The 21589-nt window shown below is 39.7% G+C and overlaps 1 protein-coding gene across 6 annotated transcripts in view; it reads left to right on the forward strand.

Annotated features, from left to right (window-relative positions):
- The window catches only part of sema4d (sema domain, immunoglobulin domain (Ig), transmembrane domain (TM) and short cytoplasmic domain, (semaphorin) 4D), a 53043-nt gene that overhangs the window by 22404 nt on the left and 9050 nt on the right, over positions 1-21589 (forward strand). For all 6 annotated transcript variants that reach the window (XR_005281643.1, XM_038294962.1, XM_038294960.1 and 3 more), the window contains 11 exons: positions 14139-14272; positions 16461-16606; positions 16687-16749; positions 16839-16937; positions 17033-17126; positions 17254-17370; positions 17704-17855; positions 18530-18705; positions 18836-18992; positions 19883-20105; positions 20277-20389. Coding sequence is in view for 5 of the 6 variants with exons in the window: in XM_038294962.1 (XP_038150890.1) it covers positions 14139-14272; positions 16461-16606; positions 16687-16749; positions 16839-16937; positions 17033-17126; positions 17254-17370; positions 17704-17855; positions 18530-18705; positions 18836-18992; positions 19883-20105; positions 20277-20389 (1474 nt within the window). In the remaining variant the exon portion in view is untranslated. The remainder of the gene's footprint in view (positions 1-14138; positions 14273-16460; positions 16607-16686; positions 16750-16838; positions 16938-17032; positions 17127-17253; positions 17371-17703; positions 17856-18529; positions 18706-18835; positions 18993-19882; positions 20106-20276; positions 20390-21589) is intronic.

The following is a 21589-nucleotide window of genomic DNA, read 5'->3' on the forward strand; positions in this document are numbered from 1 at the left end:
TTATTTGCTTGATGTTTCGTTTTATATCTCACACCATTTTATTAAACTCTTCCAAATCTGTATTACTTCTAACAACTTTGTACTTATAAGTAAAATAATTAGATTTAAGCAGCAGCTCCTCCTTCAGATCTGGTGAAGGTGATATTTCATGTGACTCGCATCTAGCATGTCAGCATATCAACCTCCAAAAAAGTTAATCAGATTTGGAAATGGTGCTGAAAAGATGTAGACTTAGACAGCTTTTATTGTCATGATTTGTACAACTTTCATGACATTTCCATTTCCAAGTGCAGCAGTGATCAAATGTAAACATTGTGGAAGAGAAAACTGTAAAAAATGCATTGATATGGAAGTTCAGAGCCTTAAAGGAGAAGTTCGGTTTTTTACACTTTAAGCCCATTTTCTGTAGTGTCCAGGATGAAATCGAATGATCGACACCAAAAGTTTGACAATTGGTCCTGTCTCTGCTTTTTGGCTCATTTAGAATCCACCCCTGGCTGCTTTAGAATGGCTTGCATAGAGCATGTCCGATAATGTCCTTAAAACAACCTTAAACGTTCTTTTTTTTAAATATGCTACTCACCGGGTCGTCAGCGCTGTTCAATGACGTTCCAAAAAAAGTTTCGTAAAGAAAAAACGTTCCTGTAGTGTTTTATTTAGCATTTTGTAAATCCCATTGAGTTCTGTAGGAATAGTCAATATTCCGCTGCCACCGGAAACGGAAATGGGGCCTGTTTACACAGTTGTAGTCTTTTCGCTTCACTCTGTGTACTCCGACGTCGAGGTGCTAACGTCTCTGTTAAACACTTTAAAAAACTCTGAAAATGGAATACGAAAGGTGGATTCTTGATTCTCGACGTCGGAGTACACAGAGTGAAGCGAAAAGACTACAACTGTGTAAACAGGCCCCATTTCCGTTTCCGGTGGCAGCGGAATATTGACTATTCCTACAGAACTCAATGGGATTTACAAAATGCTAAATAAAACACTACAGGAACGTTTTTTCTTCACGAAACTTTTTTTGGAACGTCATTGAACAGCACTGACGACACGGTGAGTAGCATATTTTAAAAAAAGAAAGTTTAGGGTTGTTTTAAGGACATTATCGGACATGCTCTATGCAAGCCATTCTAAAGCAGCCAGGGGGTGATTCTAAATGAGCCAAAAAGCAGAGACAGGACCAATTGTCAAACTTTTGGTGTCGATCATTCGATTTCATCCTGGACACTACAGAAAATGGGCTTAAAGTGTAAAAAACCGAACTTCTCCTTTAATATACACTATATTGCCAAAAGTATTTGCTCACCTGCCTTGACTCACATATGAGCTTAAGTGACATCCCGTTCCTAATCCATAGGGTTCAATATGACGTCGGTCCACCCTTTGCAGCTAGAACAGCTTCAACTCTTCTGGGAAGGCTGTCCACAAGGTTTAGGAGTGTGTTTATGGGAATTTTTGACCATTCTTCCAGAAGCGCATTTGTGAGGTCGCACACTGATGTTGGACGAGAAGGCCTGGCTCTCAGTCTCCGCTCTAATTCATCCCAAAGGTGTTCTATCGGGTTGAGGTCAGGACTCTGTGCAGGCCAGTCAAGTTCATCCACACCAGACTCTGTCATCCATGTCTTTATGGACCTTGCTTTGTGCACTGGTGCACAGTCATGTTGGAAGAGGAAGGGGCCAGCTCCAAACTGTTCCCACAAAGTTGGGAGCATGGAATTGTCCAAAATGTCTTGGTATGCTGAAGCATTCAGAGTTCCTTTCACTGGAACTAAGGGGCCAAGCCCAGCTCCTGAAAAACAACCCCACACCATAATCCCCCCTCCACCAAACTTTACACTTGGCACAATGCAGTCAGACAAGTACCGTTCTCCTGGCAACCGCCAAACCCAGACCCGTCCATCAGATTGCCAGATGGAGAAGCGCGATTCGTCACTCCAGAGAACGCGTCTCCACTGCTCTAGAGTCCAGTGGCGGCGTGCTTTACACCACCGCATCCGACGCTTTGCATTGCACTTGGTGATGTATGGCTTGGATGCAGCTGCTCGACCATGGAAACCCATTCCATGAAGCTCTCTGCGCACTGTTCTTGAGCTAATCTGAAGGCCACATGAAGTTTGGAGGTCTGTAGTGATTGACTCTGCAGAAAGTTGGCGACCTCTTCGCACTATGCGCGTCAGCATCCGCTGACCCCGCTCCGTCAGTTTACGTGGCCTACCACTTCGTGGCTGAGTTGCTGTCGTTCCCAAACACTTCCATTTTCTTATAATACAGCTGACAGTTGACTGTGGAATATTTAGGAGCGAGGAAATTTCACGACTGGATTTGTTGCACAGGTGGCATCCTATCACAGTTCCACGCTGGAATTCACTGAGCTCCTGAGAGCGACCCATTCTTTCACAAATGTTTGTAAAAACAGTCTGCATGCCTAGGTGCTTGAATTTATACACCTGTGGCCATGGAAGTGATTGGAACACCTGATTCCAATAATTTGGATGGGTGAGCAAATACTTTTGGCAATATAGTGTATATGGTGCAAATATGCACCATATATATTAAGGCTCTGAACTTCCATATCAATGGATATGGTGCAAATATGCAGTATTTTGGTTTGGTGTTATCAGTGTGATGCGGAGTCTGTGACATGATTTAAAGTTTTTTCAACATTCAGCTGTCTGATGGTAGTGGGGAACAAACTGTTTCGGAATCTACTGGATCTGCACTGAATGCTGTGAAGCTTCTTCCCAGATGGAAGCAGGGAGAACAGTCCATGGTGGGGTGTGAGGGGGTATTGATGATGTCTCAGGACACAAAGCGCTGGGATGAAATGTCTTTTATGGAGGAAAGAGCCCCGAAGATCTCTGCTGTTCTCCCTGCTGTCCCAAATATCTGTCCGTGAAGAAAGGGCATGTCGGGAAAAGAGAACATTATTAAAATGTCAGTAAGCAAACAGCTGATTTTATGAGGTAGGGGTACAACCTTTTATGTTTAACAATGAAACGTTTTATGCAAAAGAAGAGATTTTTTTTTTTTTTTTAGATAAAATTGTGTCTACTTCTTATCCAGGCAGGGTAGCTGTTGAAGATTAATGGCCCTTTGCAAATTACCCCAATAAGAGACGTTTTTCTTATCTTTAGCCTCAAGTTAATGAAAGACAGGTTAAAATGCATGAAATCTCCAAAGATATACCCTTTACCTTCCTGTTTGTCCCTTCATATCATTTAGACTATGAATGCATACGTAAGTCTGCTAATATTTATTAGTTACCTAGAAGTTGAAATTTAATTTACTTCCTCAGGGAACAAATGAGCCGGCTTTTAGGGAATGAATTCTTAATCTCTCTCTGTAACAGTAAACTGTTCTCAGTGCTGTGCAGGAAAAGAATGCTTGACCCAAATCTGTTGGCCAGATCATGAGAAACTGCCATGATAAGTGTTTTAGAGCTTTTTGTTGTTATTCCCTCCATGGTGTGAAGGAAAGAAAAGGGGAAATTAGTTTGTTGTGTGCTGAATTGCCAAGTTCAGGAGGACACACTGTTGGTGTTGAAGGTGCCTGTGGGTGATGGGGTGGGTTTTCACACAGCTCACTAAGGGAGGTTTGTTTCTCTGCCGGCCAAAATTACTACCATGAAATCAGCGCCTAGAGGAGAGAAAGGAGTCCTGTTGAAAAGCAGAAAGGGAAGAGAAAAATATAGCAGGCTTGAAGGAATGGATACTGATTCATTAAAGGCTCTTGGACTGGTGGGAAAAGCTTCATATGAAGACCAGTTTCTTTAGATGCATTAAGCATTAATGTAGCTATTTAACAGGTGATGTTTAATTTTTAATCTAGATACAAAAACGCCTTTAAAAAGTATTCACAGCTCTACATGTAACGTGTTACAACCACTTAATAACTAAAGAATTTGTCATATAACTCTTTGAAATAATGCATCTTTGTAAAGTGTAAGAAAGAACATCAATTTGTATTTATCCCCTTTATTCAGATGCCCCTGAATTAAATCTGTTATAGTAAACCTACCAAACCACCTTGAATGACAGAATTTGCAAGGAGAACTTTAAGCAGCCAAAAGAGTGAGAGGCTGACTGCACCATCTTTCCCCAGAAAATGTTGAATTTTAGACCATATTTAATCAGTTGTTATGGTAGCGTGAGTAGCAAGTAGATCAGTAACTCAGTACTTGAGTAGCATTTTTCCCCTAATACTCTTTTAATGAGTATTTTCTTTAAATGATACTTTTTACTTGAGTAAAAAATACTTTTACTTAAGAGCAATTTTTGGATACTCTACCAACCTCTGATCAGAAAGAAATACACTCAAGAAAATGTTATTTCCCATAGCTGCAAAGGCGATCATCAGTAACACTTTAAGAGTGCATTTGATCCCACTCTGAATTAGTGTCATTTTAGAACTGTACTTAGTGTATATCTTACTCCAATTTTTGTAATATAAAGATATTACAAAAATGTCAATGTACTTTGACACTGCATATTTAACACTGGATGTGAAAAATACTGCCTTAACTAAACGTTAATTCTACACCTCCATCCCATTTCAGCACAAGCTGCACTTTGTCTTAATACTAAAGGCTACAACCCATCAACATCTGTTCTTGTGTTACATTTTCTGTCTACTCTAAGGATGATAGTCATTTTTTAAAGTAATTTATTAACTTTTTTCTGTGTATTATGTTTGTATTTAGAGCTGCTGCCTGAGAAAACTGCCATTATGGTGACAAAACGGCAATTAAAAACTCTTGATTCAGCTATCTGAGCATAAGGATCAGATTAGGCTGTTAACCTTTCTGGAATCAGAGAATCTGAGAGAGAGAGGTAGAACTACATACCATGAATTTTGTTGTTGTTGTAAATGTGATGTCATCTGTCATCACTCAACGTTTCCTTCCATACGGAAGAGAGTTACACTATACGCTTCTTACGAATGCAGCTAAGTTTCCAAGCATGAATGTTTGCTCCGTTGTTGACTTTAAATCCATTGCGCTGCTTCCTCCTCAGTCTTGTTTATTCCATGAGAACTTTTATAAACAGTTCAGATATTCAATATGTAAAATATTCACATAGATAAAATAATCCTACCATGTTGCACTAGCTACGGTGACCACAGCTGCCTCAACAACCCGTCTAATCAATGTGTAGTTGGATAGCAAGTTTCACTTTTTTTTTTTGGAATAGTTGAATTCTGTGACTGACGGGTCAAAGATGAGAATGATAAAAAGTTGGCCACTTCAGAATAAAAACAAAACCCTAAAAAAATAGACAGTTTCTGGTCCTGGGTGGGCACAGTGTCTCTCTGCCTCATTTGCTGCCAGGACTGGTGATTCCCATTGCCCAGATTAAGATCCTCAGTGGGGTTCTTGCAGCTTCTATATTCTCTTAAATGCTTGAGGGAAATGGATGTGACTTTTAAGATAGTGGTGACTTCTATGTCAGCCCCAGTGTTTGCACATTTGAGCAAAATGTTTAACTGTTAAAAAAACAACAACCTTATTTCTTAATTAAGTTTGTAGATACTAGCTACAGCTCTGTCTTTGGGGAATGCCTTACACTGGTGTCTGAAAACTGTGTGATTGGCTGTGCGTGTGTGGTATCAGATTACAGAAAAACAATTTTCATATTTGGGAAGTTTCTTCTTTTTGGCGAGTTCCTAAACCTGTCTCAGCAGATGTTGGTTGTAAAATTTCCCCACTTTTTTTCCTCCTTTAATTAAAAGAGAGGAAGCCTGGTGATTATGTTTTTATACTGGACTACATAGCCGTATTCAGTGCTTTGACGGGGAACACCACACAGTAATCTTCTAGTTAGCTAACTTCACTCGCCTTTATGTTTATAGGGAAGTTTTTCAGAGCCATGTGACTCAGTGAAAGGGTGTGTTGTTTTTAAAAAGCTCACCATTTGCAGACTAAATATACCCTTTACTGGAGCTGACCCTTTATTTGCCTTTGCTGTGGCCACTTAAGGTCGACATGCTTGCTCAGCAGGGCCCCTATGACTAGTAATTATACAGGAGGATTTCCATTTTCTATCCCCTGTACACATCCTTTTTCCTCAGTTTAGCCATCTGGACTGTCTTTGATGGCTTACCTAAAGTTTACCTACTGTATCTCAGTCTGACTTGAAATCTAGTGTCTTTCCCAAGTACTCAATCCAATAGAATGTAAAAAAATTATAGATTTTGTTAGAACAGTAAATGTTTTTTATAAAAGTTAAACTTTTTCATTCCACCTTATATCAAGTAAATTTATTGTGGATCATACAGCAGTTTCATAGAATAGCTGGTGTGGTTATTCTGACCACCCCCCAGCTGCTTTGGAAACCTGCACAGCTGTTCACTTATGTTTTGGAGAAATTGATGGGAATTTATCCACACATTTTACATTTATCAACAGAATTACCAGCTATAACTATACTTTTGCGTGTTGAATAATTCTATTAAATCATAAAAGTGTTTTGCATCAGAATTATCCATCAATAAACTGCATGCTTTCTGATAAATTTTGTTTGGAGATTAATCCAAATAGAATAAAGTGGTGGGAACATACACATCTGGCAAACCTTTTGAAAAAACAGTCCATTATTTTGAATTGGAAGAAAAATGATACATGTAAGAGGGAAAAAACCTACAGAATTGGTTATATTTTTTATTTTTTGGGATAAAATTCCGATTTTTATCATCAGCTATTATGTTTTTTTCTAAAGCCCGGTTTATACTTGAACCATTGAACTTTGTGTGATGGGTTACTTGCAGACAGTGATGCTGTCATGCCCCACCCCCCTGCGCCACACCTCAAACCTTGGCAACTCTGTAAAGACTGAAATACAAAACTAGATGCAGACTTCCAACTGTTTTTTTTTTTTTGTTTTTTTTTTTTGTTTTTTTGCATAAAATGTCTTTGTTTAAAAATAGCAGTAATTCTGATAAGCCTTTAAAGATTTGTTGTGTAGGAAACAGCATTGTGATAATCTAAATAGAGTCACTCTTTTAAAATAAGACCGAAATGAAGCCATCCAGCAGGTTAACCTTATAGCAGCATTTTAAGATCTGTGTTTACCTATTCTAGTGGTCTGGAAACAAATGCATGATATTCATTACAGATTTCTTCTAGCTGAAAATTTTTAAATATTTTTATACATATATAAAACTTACGTTTTTTTTTTTTTTTTTAGCTGCAGCTTTTCTAACAGCAACAGGCTGTAAATTCTTGGCTTACTGTGCACAAATGCCAAAAAAAGGCTCAGCTTGGCAAGAAATGAAACCCAAAACCTCTTTAGCACCTGGCAGTACTTTAGGATGGAATCTAAGGCCCAGACAAATCTCATAAGAGGGATCCAATGCCCACAGTTGGCATCATAATATGCATATGCAAGCAAGCTCGGATCTCTGCCACATCTGTAGCCAAACTCTATTAATCTGTAAATGGCACTGGGGCAGACATCTGTACCCATCTGATTTCATCCTCTTTGATCCCTGTATTTGGTTTCAAGTAGAGGATCGGTAAGTCTGTGTTGCAGGCCTGCATCCAACAAGACCCTAGGTTTGAAAAACGACTACAAAGAACACAAGTTAAGACATACAGTATCAGATACCTGGTAAGTTGCATGAATGTTGAGTGTTTTTCATTTCAACATCTGACCTAGACCTTAGTTTTCAAGAACTTCACAAATAGTCAAGTTTTCAGGATGCAAGAGTAAAGAGTGATATTATAGCCAATCATTTTGACAGTGATGAGCACACATCTGGCTGCCAGCCATTATCTAAAACCAAGTGCAGTATCCAGCTGTGCAGGGATTTTCAATAATTTCCCATGGAACTCTGCAGATATGAGTTGAATGGGGAAAGAAAAAACTTTTTGATGAGTATTGTACATCATCTTATTCCAGGTTCTGTGTGTGGTATTATATCAAGATAGGAAGCCTGAAAAGTTTCTTGGCCTTCAGCAGCTGAGGGAAGAAGAGCATCTCTATATATTGATGCTTGTGATTGGGAGAGCGGATGGAAAAGAAGAGCTCCCATGGGGTGGGAGATGTTGGCAGGAGCTGAATGTCTATTCCTCCTTAAATCCAGCCTCCATTCTGCTCTGGATCCTCTCTTTGCTCCCTGCTGACAGGATGCTGAGCTTCTTTTCGGCACACTCTGCATTAAAATGAGGTGGGAAGTGGGGAATTTGCCATGAGGCACTTAATGACAAGTGGGTCTGGCGTTTCATGAGGAAACTGGATGGGAGCCAGTAGATGTAAATCGATCACAAGGCAGGGTATATGAAAGCTTGCTTCACAACTCCTAAACACAGCAGGACGTTATGGGTTTTGTTGTCTACTCAAATGACCCAGCATGCAGCAGTGTGGTTTTTGCTGTAGTCTTTAGCACAGTTTTCTCTCCGCCGCAGAGGTCTGGATTGACACGATCTACTGGGCAGTTTTTCTGGGCTTCCAGTGGATCTGTGCCATTCTTACCAAAAAGCTTCTGTTGGGAAGAATCTGGTGCATCCTCTGTGATTTTCTACTTCATACAGGAAAGAAAGAAAGAAATTACCAACTTTGATGATTTGCATAGAAATGTTTCCGTCCATAATGGCTAATTGTTAATTAGGTCAAATTTCTTTACTTGTATTAAATCATTTGTCATCTGCAGAAAAATGTAAGTTGGAGCTAATGCATGGTAAATAGCCTGTTCTTATACAAAGCTTACACAAGTCAGGGGACTCCAAAGCACAGTACATTCAGTTATTTAAGTCATTCTCTCACACTGATGCCCTGGGGCACACTGACAGAGGTGAAGCTGCTGTAAACAGGCCCTCTGTCCACCATCAAAAGGCCATGCAGGTGAAGTGTTTTGCCAAAGCACATAAAAACCTTGGTAGAGCTGAGGTCTAAACCAGCTAACTTCTGATTGCATGACAAACTTCTGCAATCTTCATTTGACCAGATCATGCCCTCAACCACAATCATCAATGTAATTTACTGCAATTTTACCCAGTAGACTAGCATAGTAATAAAGATTGCTTAATTTCTTTAAACTTAGACTCTAAAAAGCGTCTGTTTTGTACAACTCCTGAAGATGTAATACCTCATAGAACTGCGGATGTGTCCTTATTGCTATCTTTCCACCAGGTTTGATGAAAAGCATAAATTTTTAATCATTTGCTACAGATTCTGAACTTGATTTAGTTCTAGGGTCTTGTAAGAAATGTTCCGGATGTGTCCGGGTGAACCTCCACCCCAGGCTTAGGTCCTTTGCAGCCTCTAACATGCAGAGCTACTGTGTCCCCTCTGGTATTTGTTTTATTGTGGGGTTGAGGAATTCAGGGTGGGTGGCTAATTCTTTGTTTTAATGTATTTATTTTTCGAATTTACATTTTCTCTTGTTTCAAATGTTTTTGGTGGCCCTTATGTGGCTTGACACAATTTTCAGATTTCTGAAAAATATCAGAAATCTATTGGGATTGAAATTATGTTTCCATCCCGATAGATTACAGATACCTTCTGGTTACAATGTGACAAAAATTGGAGGAAAGAAAAATATTCTGCAAAGCACTTAATGCTCTTATACTCTGCAGTTCTTTTTCTTTTTTAAACCATTTGCCTTTACAAATCAGTGTCTGTCTGTAATGTAGCTGCAGGTCCAAACCAAACAGCAGCACTGGGCACTTTTAGACCTACAAAATAAATAAAAAAAAGGAGCCCGGTATAACTTGGAGCACTTTTTGTTTAATTCTCACACAACAGCCTTGCATTAATGATGATGATGATGTATAACCAATGGGAACAAATTGGCCATGAAAAAAGACTCAACTACTAAGATAAGCTCCAGTTTCTTGTGTCCTCCTTGGACAGCCTGCCAGGGTGTGCAGCCAGCTAACAGCAGAGTGCTGGGAACTTCAAGGCCCCAAACAGGTGTCTGCTCTGTGGCCAGTCAGCAGGGCTGGGATGGGAACACAAAGAGCTCAAACAGACCTGCCAGCATGTTACAGTCTGAAATATCCCAGGCCAGTATGAACACTTCTACATTTCTCAGCAGCCCTGGGTCATGACTCAGTGTCACAGCCTCAGAACGAGCACAGAGTGGGTTTTGAAGCCTGGTGAATGGCAGAAATGATGGAGGCCATCTGGAAGTAACAAATAGATGGCCGGGTGTAATGGGAAGCTGGTCTTTATAGAATTTACCCCAAGGGTACTATTTTATTTTTCTATTTTTTGAGAATAAAAACAGGGTCTTTGTTGTTTCTGTGTTATCATGTCACGTCTTCTGTGTTTTTGCTGTGATCAGCTAAGAATTTTGTACTGCATCCAGATCCCATGGGTCTGTGTGATATTTAAAGGCTTGCTTCGGGGCAGCTAAGTTGTCCTGGCATTTTGGCTGGCAAGGCTGCAAAAGAACTGGAGGAGAGGGAGAGGTGGACCTTTGTCTCTATTCACTTACCACTTCTCCTCAGGGATGACGTGGATGTGAGGCAGGGTAGAATGGAGTCGAGTGGAGGCTCCCCTCATCTTCTACAAACAATGGATCCCTGTGTATTTGACCCCCCTCCCTTGCACAATCAAGTGCATGGCTAGGCTTGAAGCTGGGATGGAATTACATTTTTAACAGATTTTGCTGGTGAAATGTTTGAGGAGGGAGGGTCAGTGTTGAGTAGAGCCATGGCCTCTGGGCCTTTTTGTTCCAATTTAGAAATGGATCAATAATCAATTATAATTTCCTTTCTTTGTCTCATTTCGGATCAAGTCCAACTGATTATATGCAGTGCAATGTGATTCATCTTCCCCTGCTGCTGGGGGACGGACTACTAACCTATATTTGAGCTGAATGAGCCGCAGTAGGGCCACTGGGTCATTAAAAAGTAATTAACAGTGATTTATCTGTTGTGTTCTTTAATTTATTCAGTAACTGAATGGGCGCATTTATGTGGAGCACAGATAAACTGTAAGTTAGTTTCAAATCTGGTGGGATTTGTGGACATCAGAATTTAGCTGATGTTTATCCAAATTGCATCTTTTTGTGTAAAGTCGTCAACTCCCAGTAAAAAATATAGCTGATTTCCATTTCTCTTTTTGAACTATTAGAGCTTCATTTGAATTTTGATTTAAGATCAACGTTTAATGACATGCAATGAAACTTCACCACGCAGGATAAAAGTTGCTTTTATAGCAGAAATGGTATAAATGGCAAAACACTGGGAGAACCTTGCATGTTTTGGGGTTTTTATCTCCCTCTAGCCTTCCTGAGCTGATCTATACTCTATTAGGAGCAAAACAACAGAAAATCAGCCTCCATGTGTAATCCCATATGAATACAGATCCTGTTCTCTAATGGCGGAGGTCAGTATCCAGCTTGTTCCATAATGTAGGTTAAAAAATAGAGCAACTATGTATTATTATTATTATCCTTCTTATTACCTGCTGAAAGTCTCGCTGTCTTTTTGCTTTAGTCTGAGTGAATCTTTGGCTACATTCACACTGCAGCCTGAAGTGACCCAAATCCGATTTTATATATATGATATGCAACCTGGATCTGATCTTTTCATGGCTTTCTGAGCAACACAGATCCGATTTTTTCCAATCCGACACAGGCCACTTGGCTATGTGGTCCTGAATCCGATACAAATCTGATCTTTTCAAATGCGACCTGTGTCTGAACGGCCAGGTTGGATTCATCCGACCTAAACGTCATTAATACCCGACAATGGTCACTATTATACTTCTAGCAGAAGCGGAAAGAAAAACAACAACCATGGCAGATGATGATGCGGAGAGCAGTATTTATGTTTAAACATATTGAAAAGATTGTGTTTTTATGGTTGGAAAATACCGCTAGATGCACGCTGGCACTACCATCCATGTTTACCTCGGGGAAAAAAAGAGCACGTCATTGCGTCCTCTACTGTGCATGCAGGACTCGTGCATTGTATGACTGCAGTTCACACAGTAGATCACATACAAGTCGCATATATATGGAAATATGAACGGGAATGCGGGAAAAAAAATCGGATTTCGCAAAAAAATCGGAATTGAGCATCAAGGCCTTCAGTGTGAACGTAGCCTTTGTCCTTGTAATCATTTAACTACGATTTATATTTGTTTTTAGAGATAGAAAACAAAAACATGGATATCTGACAAGTACATTATACTAGGTTACAGTTGTTTTGCTCTCAGTTTTTCTGTGCTAAATCTAGTTATGTGTTAGTCAGTTGTTTTGAATCTACTTATCACCATTTTCCTTGTGACTGGTCCACCCATTTTGCAGCCCTCATGCTGGTACTGTACCCTCTTTCAATCAGGTTGGTATTTAAAACCAGAATAACCTGCTTAGTTCTGGATCGCATTGCTTACTCAGAGCTGAAGTGCGCTTTCAGATCGCCCTCTGCTCATTGCTGCCTCTTTAACCTTCTAAGACACAGGATGCTGAAGGCTCCCTAACTGCCAACATCCTGTGTGTTCTTTAAATGGGATACAAACCAGGGTGTGAGGTTGTTTCTTAAACACAGCAGCTCTCACATGACTTGATCTGCAGAAAGGAAACGCATAAGCTTCACTATTGAATTATGTGATTTATTCACCTCCCAGCTGAAAGCTTTTCAGTGTCAACAACGTTCAAGTAAAGAAGGTAATTACTCTTATGTGAGAGTCACAATGATGTGGTTTGAGTGCAGTGAAAACAGACCTTTGGGATAAATTAGGGTTCACTGCTCCTTCTCGGACCGCAGTAATTTGGCCACATGGTTTAGAGGCCGGATTTAGAACAGATTAAGAGATTTATTGTAATATTTTACCAAAGCTTTAAAGCTTGTTCTTTTCACCCCAGATTACTCAATGATTCACCTAGAAACATTGTTCTAATTATGGAAAGGATAAATTACTGTAAAACCAAGGCAAGAAGATAATTGTAATATTGATAATTATTAATTCTGCTGTATATTTTAGCCTTTCTGTAGAATGACTTATGTAAAGCTGATAAAAGCCATGATTTATAAATAGTTTTATAAAACAAAAGTCAAATAAGAATAATGTAGATAAGATGAGTATCTGCATGAATGGGGGAAAAGGTTTTCATCACATTCTTCTTAAGGGGAAGGCAGAGGACAAATGGGTCACAGTGACTCATGAAATGACAAACTGAAAAAGACACCAGTGTGTAATAATGGTTGACTATCAGCAAGTTTGTCGTGGCGTAAGTTATTGTCGTTATCACCAGAGGCAAGCAGATCTAGTTTCCTACATCCTCAGAGCAGTAACAGGTGGAGTTTCATGACTGTAAGGTGGAAGGACAAACAATGGATGAATTAACTGAATTTTATTACTAATTGGGTGTGTGTCATTTCCTGATACTCATGGTTTCAGGGGGCACCAAAGGGGAGGGCGAAGGGTCCCGGGAAGATCCTGGAAACGATGACATGATGGATTTCTGTTGTAATTTTAAAAATGTTAACATGGCACAGCTTTTGATCTGTCGTTATCTCTTTACATTTCCACAGAGTAAAAAATATCCAAGTTTTAATACATTTGACTTTCTCCTAAACCAGGGTTCTTAAACTCCAGTCCTTTAGGACCAGCATCATACAACTTTGAGATCTGTCTCCTACCCTAAGCATCTGAATCAATTGGCCTTTCATATAACATTTCTGTGGAGCTAAATGAACAAACTTGGAAAAATACTTTTAATCTGTTTTCAAACTGAGAATGAAACATTTTGCTTGCAGGTGGTAAAAAATGAGCAGTTTGAAATGGAGCATAAATCACCAGGAGCCCCTCAGCCCTAAATTATACCTATATTTGTGTTAAAAAAGTAGCAAATCCTCCTTTTAGGTTTGTTTGCATGATAGAGAACATGTATGGCCTACTGTACTATAGAAGAAACTGACCTATCAACTGTTGCTGTGTGTCTGCTGATCTAATTGTATTCATCTTTTGGTTTGAATGCTTTGGTTTTGCTTCACCAACATCCTTTTTACTGCAGAAGTTCATTATTCAGTGTTCTCTTATTTTAATTTTTTTTTTTTTTACAGAAAGAGGCTGGATCTTTGTGTTTTAGAGAAGTTGTGCTAGCTCTGATAACATCACCCCGTTTAAAGAACTTTAGATCCTGGTTCTGGTTTTAATAGGGCTGTTTATTTGTGTGTTCCTGCAGGGTAAACTTCACCATTCCAAAGCTTTCAGAGTCCAACATGGGATTCGGAGTGCTTGGAGTTTTTCTGGGGCTCCTGTTGGAGGTTTCAACCCAGGGACCTCACAGCATTCCAAGAACTTCCTGGAATCGCCAAGGTAAAGCCTTCCACTATCACAACTCTGGATAAAAACAGCAGATTTAGCTCTTTCATAAATTCAGTAAATGGAAACTTGTACCTAAGGACAGTAAAACAATTACTAAAGAAATACTGAAGTGAAAATGTTATGGATTTTAACCTTTTTACCTCTAGAAATGTGTCACACATCCAATTTCCCTTTCTGTAAAAACTATAAGAGTTAATGTTCATCACTATGAGTGGATATCTTTACGTAAACTCAAAACAAGAAACTCGAGACGCTGATATAAAGTTCAGTTGCTCTGCTGGCAGTGTTGGAGGAACAGAGCGTTCACACGGTCTTTAGATGTCAGACTCTTTCAGCTGTGAGTCTCATGTTCACAATAGAACACTTACTTTCACCTGTTGCTTACTTTTATCAGGAGAAACCTGTCCCCGTCTTAAACTAGGTGCAAAATTCTCTGAAGAGGAAGCTCTCATTGCTGATTACAGAAATAGTTGAAGTAACTCTGTCTCTGTGTGAGAACAGTGAGAGCTGCTCACCTTTAAACTCTTCTTACTGTCACCCATCTGCAGTTTCAATCTGCTGAGGGTATTTATCTCACGACCTGCATCTGCAAACTGAAGCCTCTTACCACTGTCACAGTCCTTTATGAACACACATGCATTACACCCAACACAACGGACCATTCAGATATGTTTGAAGTGGCAAAAGTTACTACAGTATATAATGAATGTGTCTCTGAAGGGGGAGTTATGGCAGCAAAGTGTATTATGAATAATGTTAGGAGATGTAAAAAACTAACTAACTTCAGCCTTGGATGCAGAATAATGAGTGATTAGGCTTCCTTTAATGTTACTTTTTTAAAAGACTTAATATAAGAGATAAAAATGCCTCCATACTTGAGCTCCTCCTTGGATCTCCTTATATTTATTAGAATAAATCTGAAAAGGCTGTTATGTATATTTATTTAGAAATATATTCACAATAGAAAACTGCCTCAATCATGCTGGGTTTTGTATCCAACCTCTTTACACATCAGGAGTGTGACATGTTTCTTTGTTAAACAGCTCCAGCTTAGAGAGAGCTTCTGTGATCAGAAACTGTCACGTTCAGATTAAGATTATTAATTGGCTTTATGTGCATACTTTGACTAGGCCCTTTGTAATCACACATGCCATTCTATTGTTGATCTGGCTCTCACTGTTTTTTCTGGAATATTATGTCTCTTATTTAATTTTATTTGCATAGTACACTTTATGCATAAATGTCATAATAACATCTAGTTTGCCTTATTGTTTCTTTATTATAAAAATTAAGCATATTCACATCTATATAAATACGCATCAGTTTGGTGTCTGGACTTACTGACACCAAAATAGTGTCGTTTGCTGATACTTTTTCATTAAGTTATTTAATTAATTTATATCAAACATGATATAGTTGATAAATTAACTGGTGTTTTTAAAGTTCCAAGTTTATTTTAGATAAGGAGGAACTGCGTAGTAATTTTGCTTAAATTGTTATGTACCCGAGTTGCTCTGTGAATTTTAGGTTTTTCTCTGATGCTACTTGTTACTGACATTCAGCCAATCATATCTTTGCATTTGTGACATTTTTAGATGAAGGCGAAATGTAAGAGAAATTATCAAAGCTTGATATGTTGTTAAAACCCACCCCTGCTTCAGCTTCTTTTACAATAATAACCTGCTTAAAGATTAACTGTGTTTATTAGGTGCTTTCTAGAAGTAGTTAGGATTTTTTTTTCTTTTCCTTTTCTTTTCAAAAGGGTCCGATTATATATGCATGCAACAGTTTTCAGATTTTAAACCATCAAAGCGTTTTAAAATGTTGTATCCTTTTCATTCCCCTTAAAATCTAACAAGTGGCAGTCTGTTGGTCTGTCACATAACGTAGAAACAATTTTTTTTGACATTTGTGGTCATAATTTGGAGAAGTTATAGAGGCCTGAATGCTTCTGCAAGGCTATTTCTGTTTTGCCTTGAAATGCCTGACCTTCGACGTATAGCTTAGAATCAGTTTCACATTAAAATGTCTTTTTCTATGGTGAATTGCTCCTCTGTGGAACAAATCAAATCACAGCCAAGTCTCCTGCACTTCACTGAGCTTTATATATTGTGTCTCTGTGTTTGCAGAGAACCACTGAAATTAAGATCTGAACAAAATGTCATAAAATTCTCCTCAGATTTGGATCTCCTGGAGTTTTGGGAGCCTGATGTTTTTAACTACTCTACGCTGCTACTCAGTGAGGAAAGGGACGCTCTGTATGTGGGAGCAAGGGAAGCCATCTTTGAGCTCGATAAAAGGGATGTGACCATCAGGAACCAGAAGGTAAAAGAATAGGAGTAATATGAGTGTCAGAGCTAAGAAGACGCCTATGAAGATCTGAGTTTTTGTTTTTGATTTTGAAGGTTCAGTGGAAAGTTGCAAAACGTCCCATGGACATGTGCACACTGAAAGGAAAATCAAAAGAGGTTTGCTACATAATAAATGCACTTTTTATTTCTTTTTGTTGCTGATGTACGTTTCTAGCTTAGACTTAAGCTGTGCTGCTTTATTTCAGAGGGACTGCCTAAACTACATCCGAGTGCTCCAAATAGTGGATGACGAGCGGCTTTATGTGTGTGGCACACACGCCTTCCAGCCTCAGTGTGATTACTTGGTAGGTTAATGCTCCATTTACCTTAACCGAATAGCATGCTGCACAAATACACACATGCATGGACTCTCTAACTAGTATGACCTTCTGTCTGTCAGAATCTGGCTGACTTCTCAATGGAGGGTCGACCTGAGGATGGCCGAGGGAAGTGCTCATTCGACCCGTCACAGAGCTTCACAACCGTCATGGTCGGTGAGTCGAAGTCCAGCTTCGGCTCATTTCACAAAGAGCTCTGCATTAGGCTGGATGATAATCTGTAGTAATCTCTAGTTATGGAGAGGAAAATCTCACTTGGCTTTTTTCTCCACGCTCCCATCAGATGGAGAGCTATACTCGGGGACAGCTTACAACTTTTTAGGCAGCGAACCGATTATCTCCAGATACTCACCACCCCATTCCCTGCTCAGGACGGAGTACTCCACCTCATGGCTCAACGGTGAGTTTGGACTATATTCCACAGGTGTTTTACCACAATAAGCTAGCTGACTGTGACTCTTTGGGGTTTTATAACATGATGTGACTAATTTAAGTTCTTCCTTAGAAATGTTCCTTTTTCCTGACCCGTAAATAAGGAACAGTGTACAGATCATGCAACTGGCAGCTTCTCATTTTTTATTCAGACATAATCATCCTTAAAATGTCACCATCCGCTAACGCCTATTCATATTATTTCAGGATATTTGTGTAAAATTGTTTTGTACATAGATGAAGAAAAGGGTCTGAACTTCTCAGTATGTTACCAATGTCTGTCTGTCTCTGCTCATTGCAGAGCCTAGCTTCGTCTTTGCAGATGTGATCAGAGCCACGAAGCAAAAAGGAGACGGAGAGGACGATAAGATCTACTACTTTTTCACTGAGGTGTCGGTGGAGTACGAGTTCTTTGGCAAGCTGCTCATCCCCAGGGTGGCTCGCGTCTGTAAGGTCTGTTCACCATCTGCTCATACCTGCAGGATGCCTCTGTGATCTCCATGTTGTTGTTTGCAGGTTTTCAACAACCTTTAAATTTTTCTTCTGTTTTCTTTAGATCTAACGTTTTTTTTTTTGACTTCCAGCCTGCTATAGAGGAACATTTGTTAGACAACAATCTAGCAAGAAACATTTAGTTAAGAATGAAGACTTGGTTAAAGAGACATACATTCCAAGAGTCTAATAAATCAAGGAGATAAAGTACTTGGTGCTTTTTTTTTTAAATTAAAAATGTAAAGGTCTCGTTTTAAAAAATTTGAATTTTTGGTTGAACCTCTTTCTTTCTTGTGAAAGCTTATTGCACTGATAAAAATGGGCTGCTTTCTCAGAGGTGTTTTGTTGAAGATATTTTTCTTGATTCATACTGAAGAAAATATACTCGGTTTCTTCCAAATGTTTGTTTTTCATTCGATATCTTAATAGTATTTTTAAGCTAAACTGTGATTCTGCAAAATAATATTTGACAATGATGAGTGTGTTTCCAAGCACCAATAAATAAAACATAACGATTATATGAGCTTATAGAGGGAAAAAAGTGGATTCAGAGACCATTAACCTGCTTTAAGATCTTAAAGTTAACTTCTGTTTCTTTATTTTTGTGGTCTAAAGTTTATAATCTGCTCTTCCAGGGTGACCTTGGCGGGCAGCGCACTCTGCAGAAGAAATGGACCTCCTTTCTGAAAGCCAAACTGGTCTGCTCTATGCCTGAGCTCAACTTTGTCTTCAATGTGGTCCATGATGTTTTTATTCTGAAGGGGAAAGACTGGAGGGATACAATCTTCTATGGCGTTTTCACTTCTCAGTGGTCAGTGATATTTTACAACTTAAAGCTACGAAATGATCGATGAACATATCAGAGTTACATAGAAGCCTCATTCTTCTGTTTTTTTGTGTCGTCTAACTGTATTAACACATCTGTACCTTCACTGCAATAGGGGAAATGTGGGGTTGTCTGCGGTGTGTGCCTATAACATGACAGCTGTGGAGGAAGTCTTCTCTAAAGGGAAGTACATGCAGAAGGCCACAGTGGAGCAGTCCCACACGAAGTGGGTGCGGTATAACGGCATCCCCCCCACCCCCCGTCCTGGTGCAGTAAGTGCCTTTCAACTCTCTGCCAGCCTTATTTTCACAAACCAGAGCTTGGAAATAATTTCTTCTGGAAATACTCAACACTGAGCCTTGAAAAAGTATTAACATCCATTCAATAGTTTTACATTTTATCCATAAAACCATAAACTTTCTATTTTTTTTATGTGCTACAGTTACAAAAAGTATCGCATATTGCTCAATTGTAGGAAAACCACTTATGTGAATGTTTTCCTTGTTGAGGGGTGGGTCTGAAAAGTGTGGTGTGCTTTTGGATTAATTCTGATACCCCTCAATAAAATTCAATGCAACCTTTTGCATTCAGGCTCCAAAATATTTGCAAAATGCAGTGAGGTAGAAAATAAAGCCCAAGGACTTCTCCATTGTGAAGCAAGGTAGTGGCAGTATCATTCTGTGATGGTTTTCTTTCCTCATTAGAAAAGCTGTTCAGCTAAATACAAATCAGTCGTAGAAGAAGACCTGTGATAGATTATTTAAGACAACCTGGCTACACCAACTAGTGGATTCATTTAGCATAAAATATATTAGTGTGGGAATGGCCTAGTTAAAGCCAAGACCAAAATTCAATTGACTAAGACTTAAAATCTGCTGCTTGGGTGCCATCCAGTCCATCTAACTGGGTTGAAGGATAATAGACAAAACAATAGTTTGCGGGTCTTTTTTTTCCTCTCTATATAACTTGGGTTGGCTGGCGGTATGTATCCTTTGCCTTACACTTCATGGTTTAGTTTATGTTGTTCTAGATGGTAAAATCTCCTTGAAGTTTGTGGTTTAGAACGGAGTGGAGTTTATTAAGTGATTAGTTTTTTCAGGGTTCTGTCTTAAAGATGTGACAACTGTCTGACTTAAACCTGTCTTTTTGTTTTAAACACCAGTGTATCAACAATGAAATGCGGCGGCAGAACATAAGCAGCTCACTCCACCTCCCAGACAAGACCCTTCAGTTTGTGCGGGACCACCCGCTGCTGGAGGACCCCGTCCTGCCCATTGGCAACCGACCTCGGCTCATCACCAAAGACGTCAACTACACACAGCTTGTAGTCGAAAGGGTCCACGCACTCGATGGGAACATCTATGATGTCATCTTTAGCGGAACAGGTAAGGACTTATTAGCCTTCATCCTGCATGCAAATAGCTTCATTTGACTAACATTTGCAACAATATTTGTTAATAATCCTGTTATGCTAATATGAGAAACTGATAAAGAAAGGTTTTCCCATGAACTGTTAGCAGGCAGATCAACTGTTTTTCTTCCATCTTTGTTTCTAGATAAGGGTGTCCTGCACAAGTCTGTGGTGTTTGAGGAAGATGTTCATATTGTGGAGGAGATCCAGCTTCTGAAGAACCCTGAGCCCATCAAAAACTTATTGCTGTCCACTGAGGTCAGACACTTTTCCAGTTCGTCTAAAAATTATGTAAAAAATGCAGATGTAAAATCCTTCTGGGATCAGCCATCTCCTGTTTTATCTAAATCCCCCCAAAATTATCAAGAAAACAAAAAGAATATGTCTTCCAGAAAGTCTTGGAGAGGGGAAAATTTTAACACAAAGAGCTAAGTCATGTGTAATAGCAGAGGGCTGAAAAATGCAGTTTAGCATATTTACCTAAAAAAAAAAAAAACGGTATAAAGGCCAGCTGCTTTTCATTCTGTGCAACTTTGATGATGGCACATGATGCCAAGATGGCAGCCATGTTACAGACAATCTAATGTACTTTTCAGACTGTTTTAGTTAAAGTCTCAGCTGATTGGTCTGTCATTAGTTTTAGTAGAGACTTAGACATCAACATACACTATATTGCCAAAAGTATTTGCTCACCTGCCTTGACTCACATATGAGCTTAAGTGACATCCCGTTCCTAATCCATAGGGTTCAATATGACGTCGGTCCACCCTTTGCAGCTAGAACAGCTTCAACTCTTCTGGGAAGGCTGTCCACAAGGTTTAGGAGTGTGTTTATGGGAATTTTTGACCATTCTTCCAGAAGCGCATTTGTGAGGTTGCACACTGATGTTGGACGAGAAGGCCTGGCTCTCAGTCTCCGCTCTAATTCATCCCAAAGGTGTTCTATCGGGTTGAGGTCAGGACTCTGTGCAGGCCAGTCAAGTTCATCCACACCAGACTCTGTCATCCATGTCTTTATGGACCTTGCTTTGTGCACTGGTGCACAGTCATGTTGGAAGAGGAAGGGGCCAGCTCCAAACTGTTCCCACAAAGTTGGGAGCATGGAATTGTCCAAAATGTCTTGGTATGCTGAAGCATTCAGAGTTCCTTTCACTGGAACTAAGGGGCCAAGCCCAGCTCCTGAAAAACAACCTCACACCATAATCCCCCCTCCACCAAACTTTACACTTGGCACAATGCAGTCAGACAAGTACCGTTCTCCTGGCAACCGCCAAACCCAGACCCGTCCATCAGATTGCCAGATGGAGAAGCGCGATTCGTCACTCCAGAGAACGCGTCTCCACTGCTCTAGAGTCCAGTGGCGGCGTGCTTTACACCACCGCATCCGACGCTTTGCATTGCACTTGGTGATGTATGGCTTGGATGCAGCTGCTCGACCATGGAAACCCATTCCATGAAG

This window comes from Cyprinodon tularosa, unplaced genomic scaffold, assembly GCF_016077235.1.
Source record: "Cyprinodon tularosa strain WSP-4 unplaced genomic scaffold, ASM1607723v1 ctg349, whole genome shotgun sequence".
In the NCBI taxonomy this organism is placed as follows: domain Eukaryota; kingdom Metazoa; phylum Chordata; class Actinopteri; order Cyprinodontiformes; family Cyprinodontidae; genus Cyprinodon; species Cyprinodon tularosa.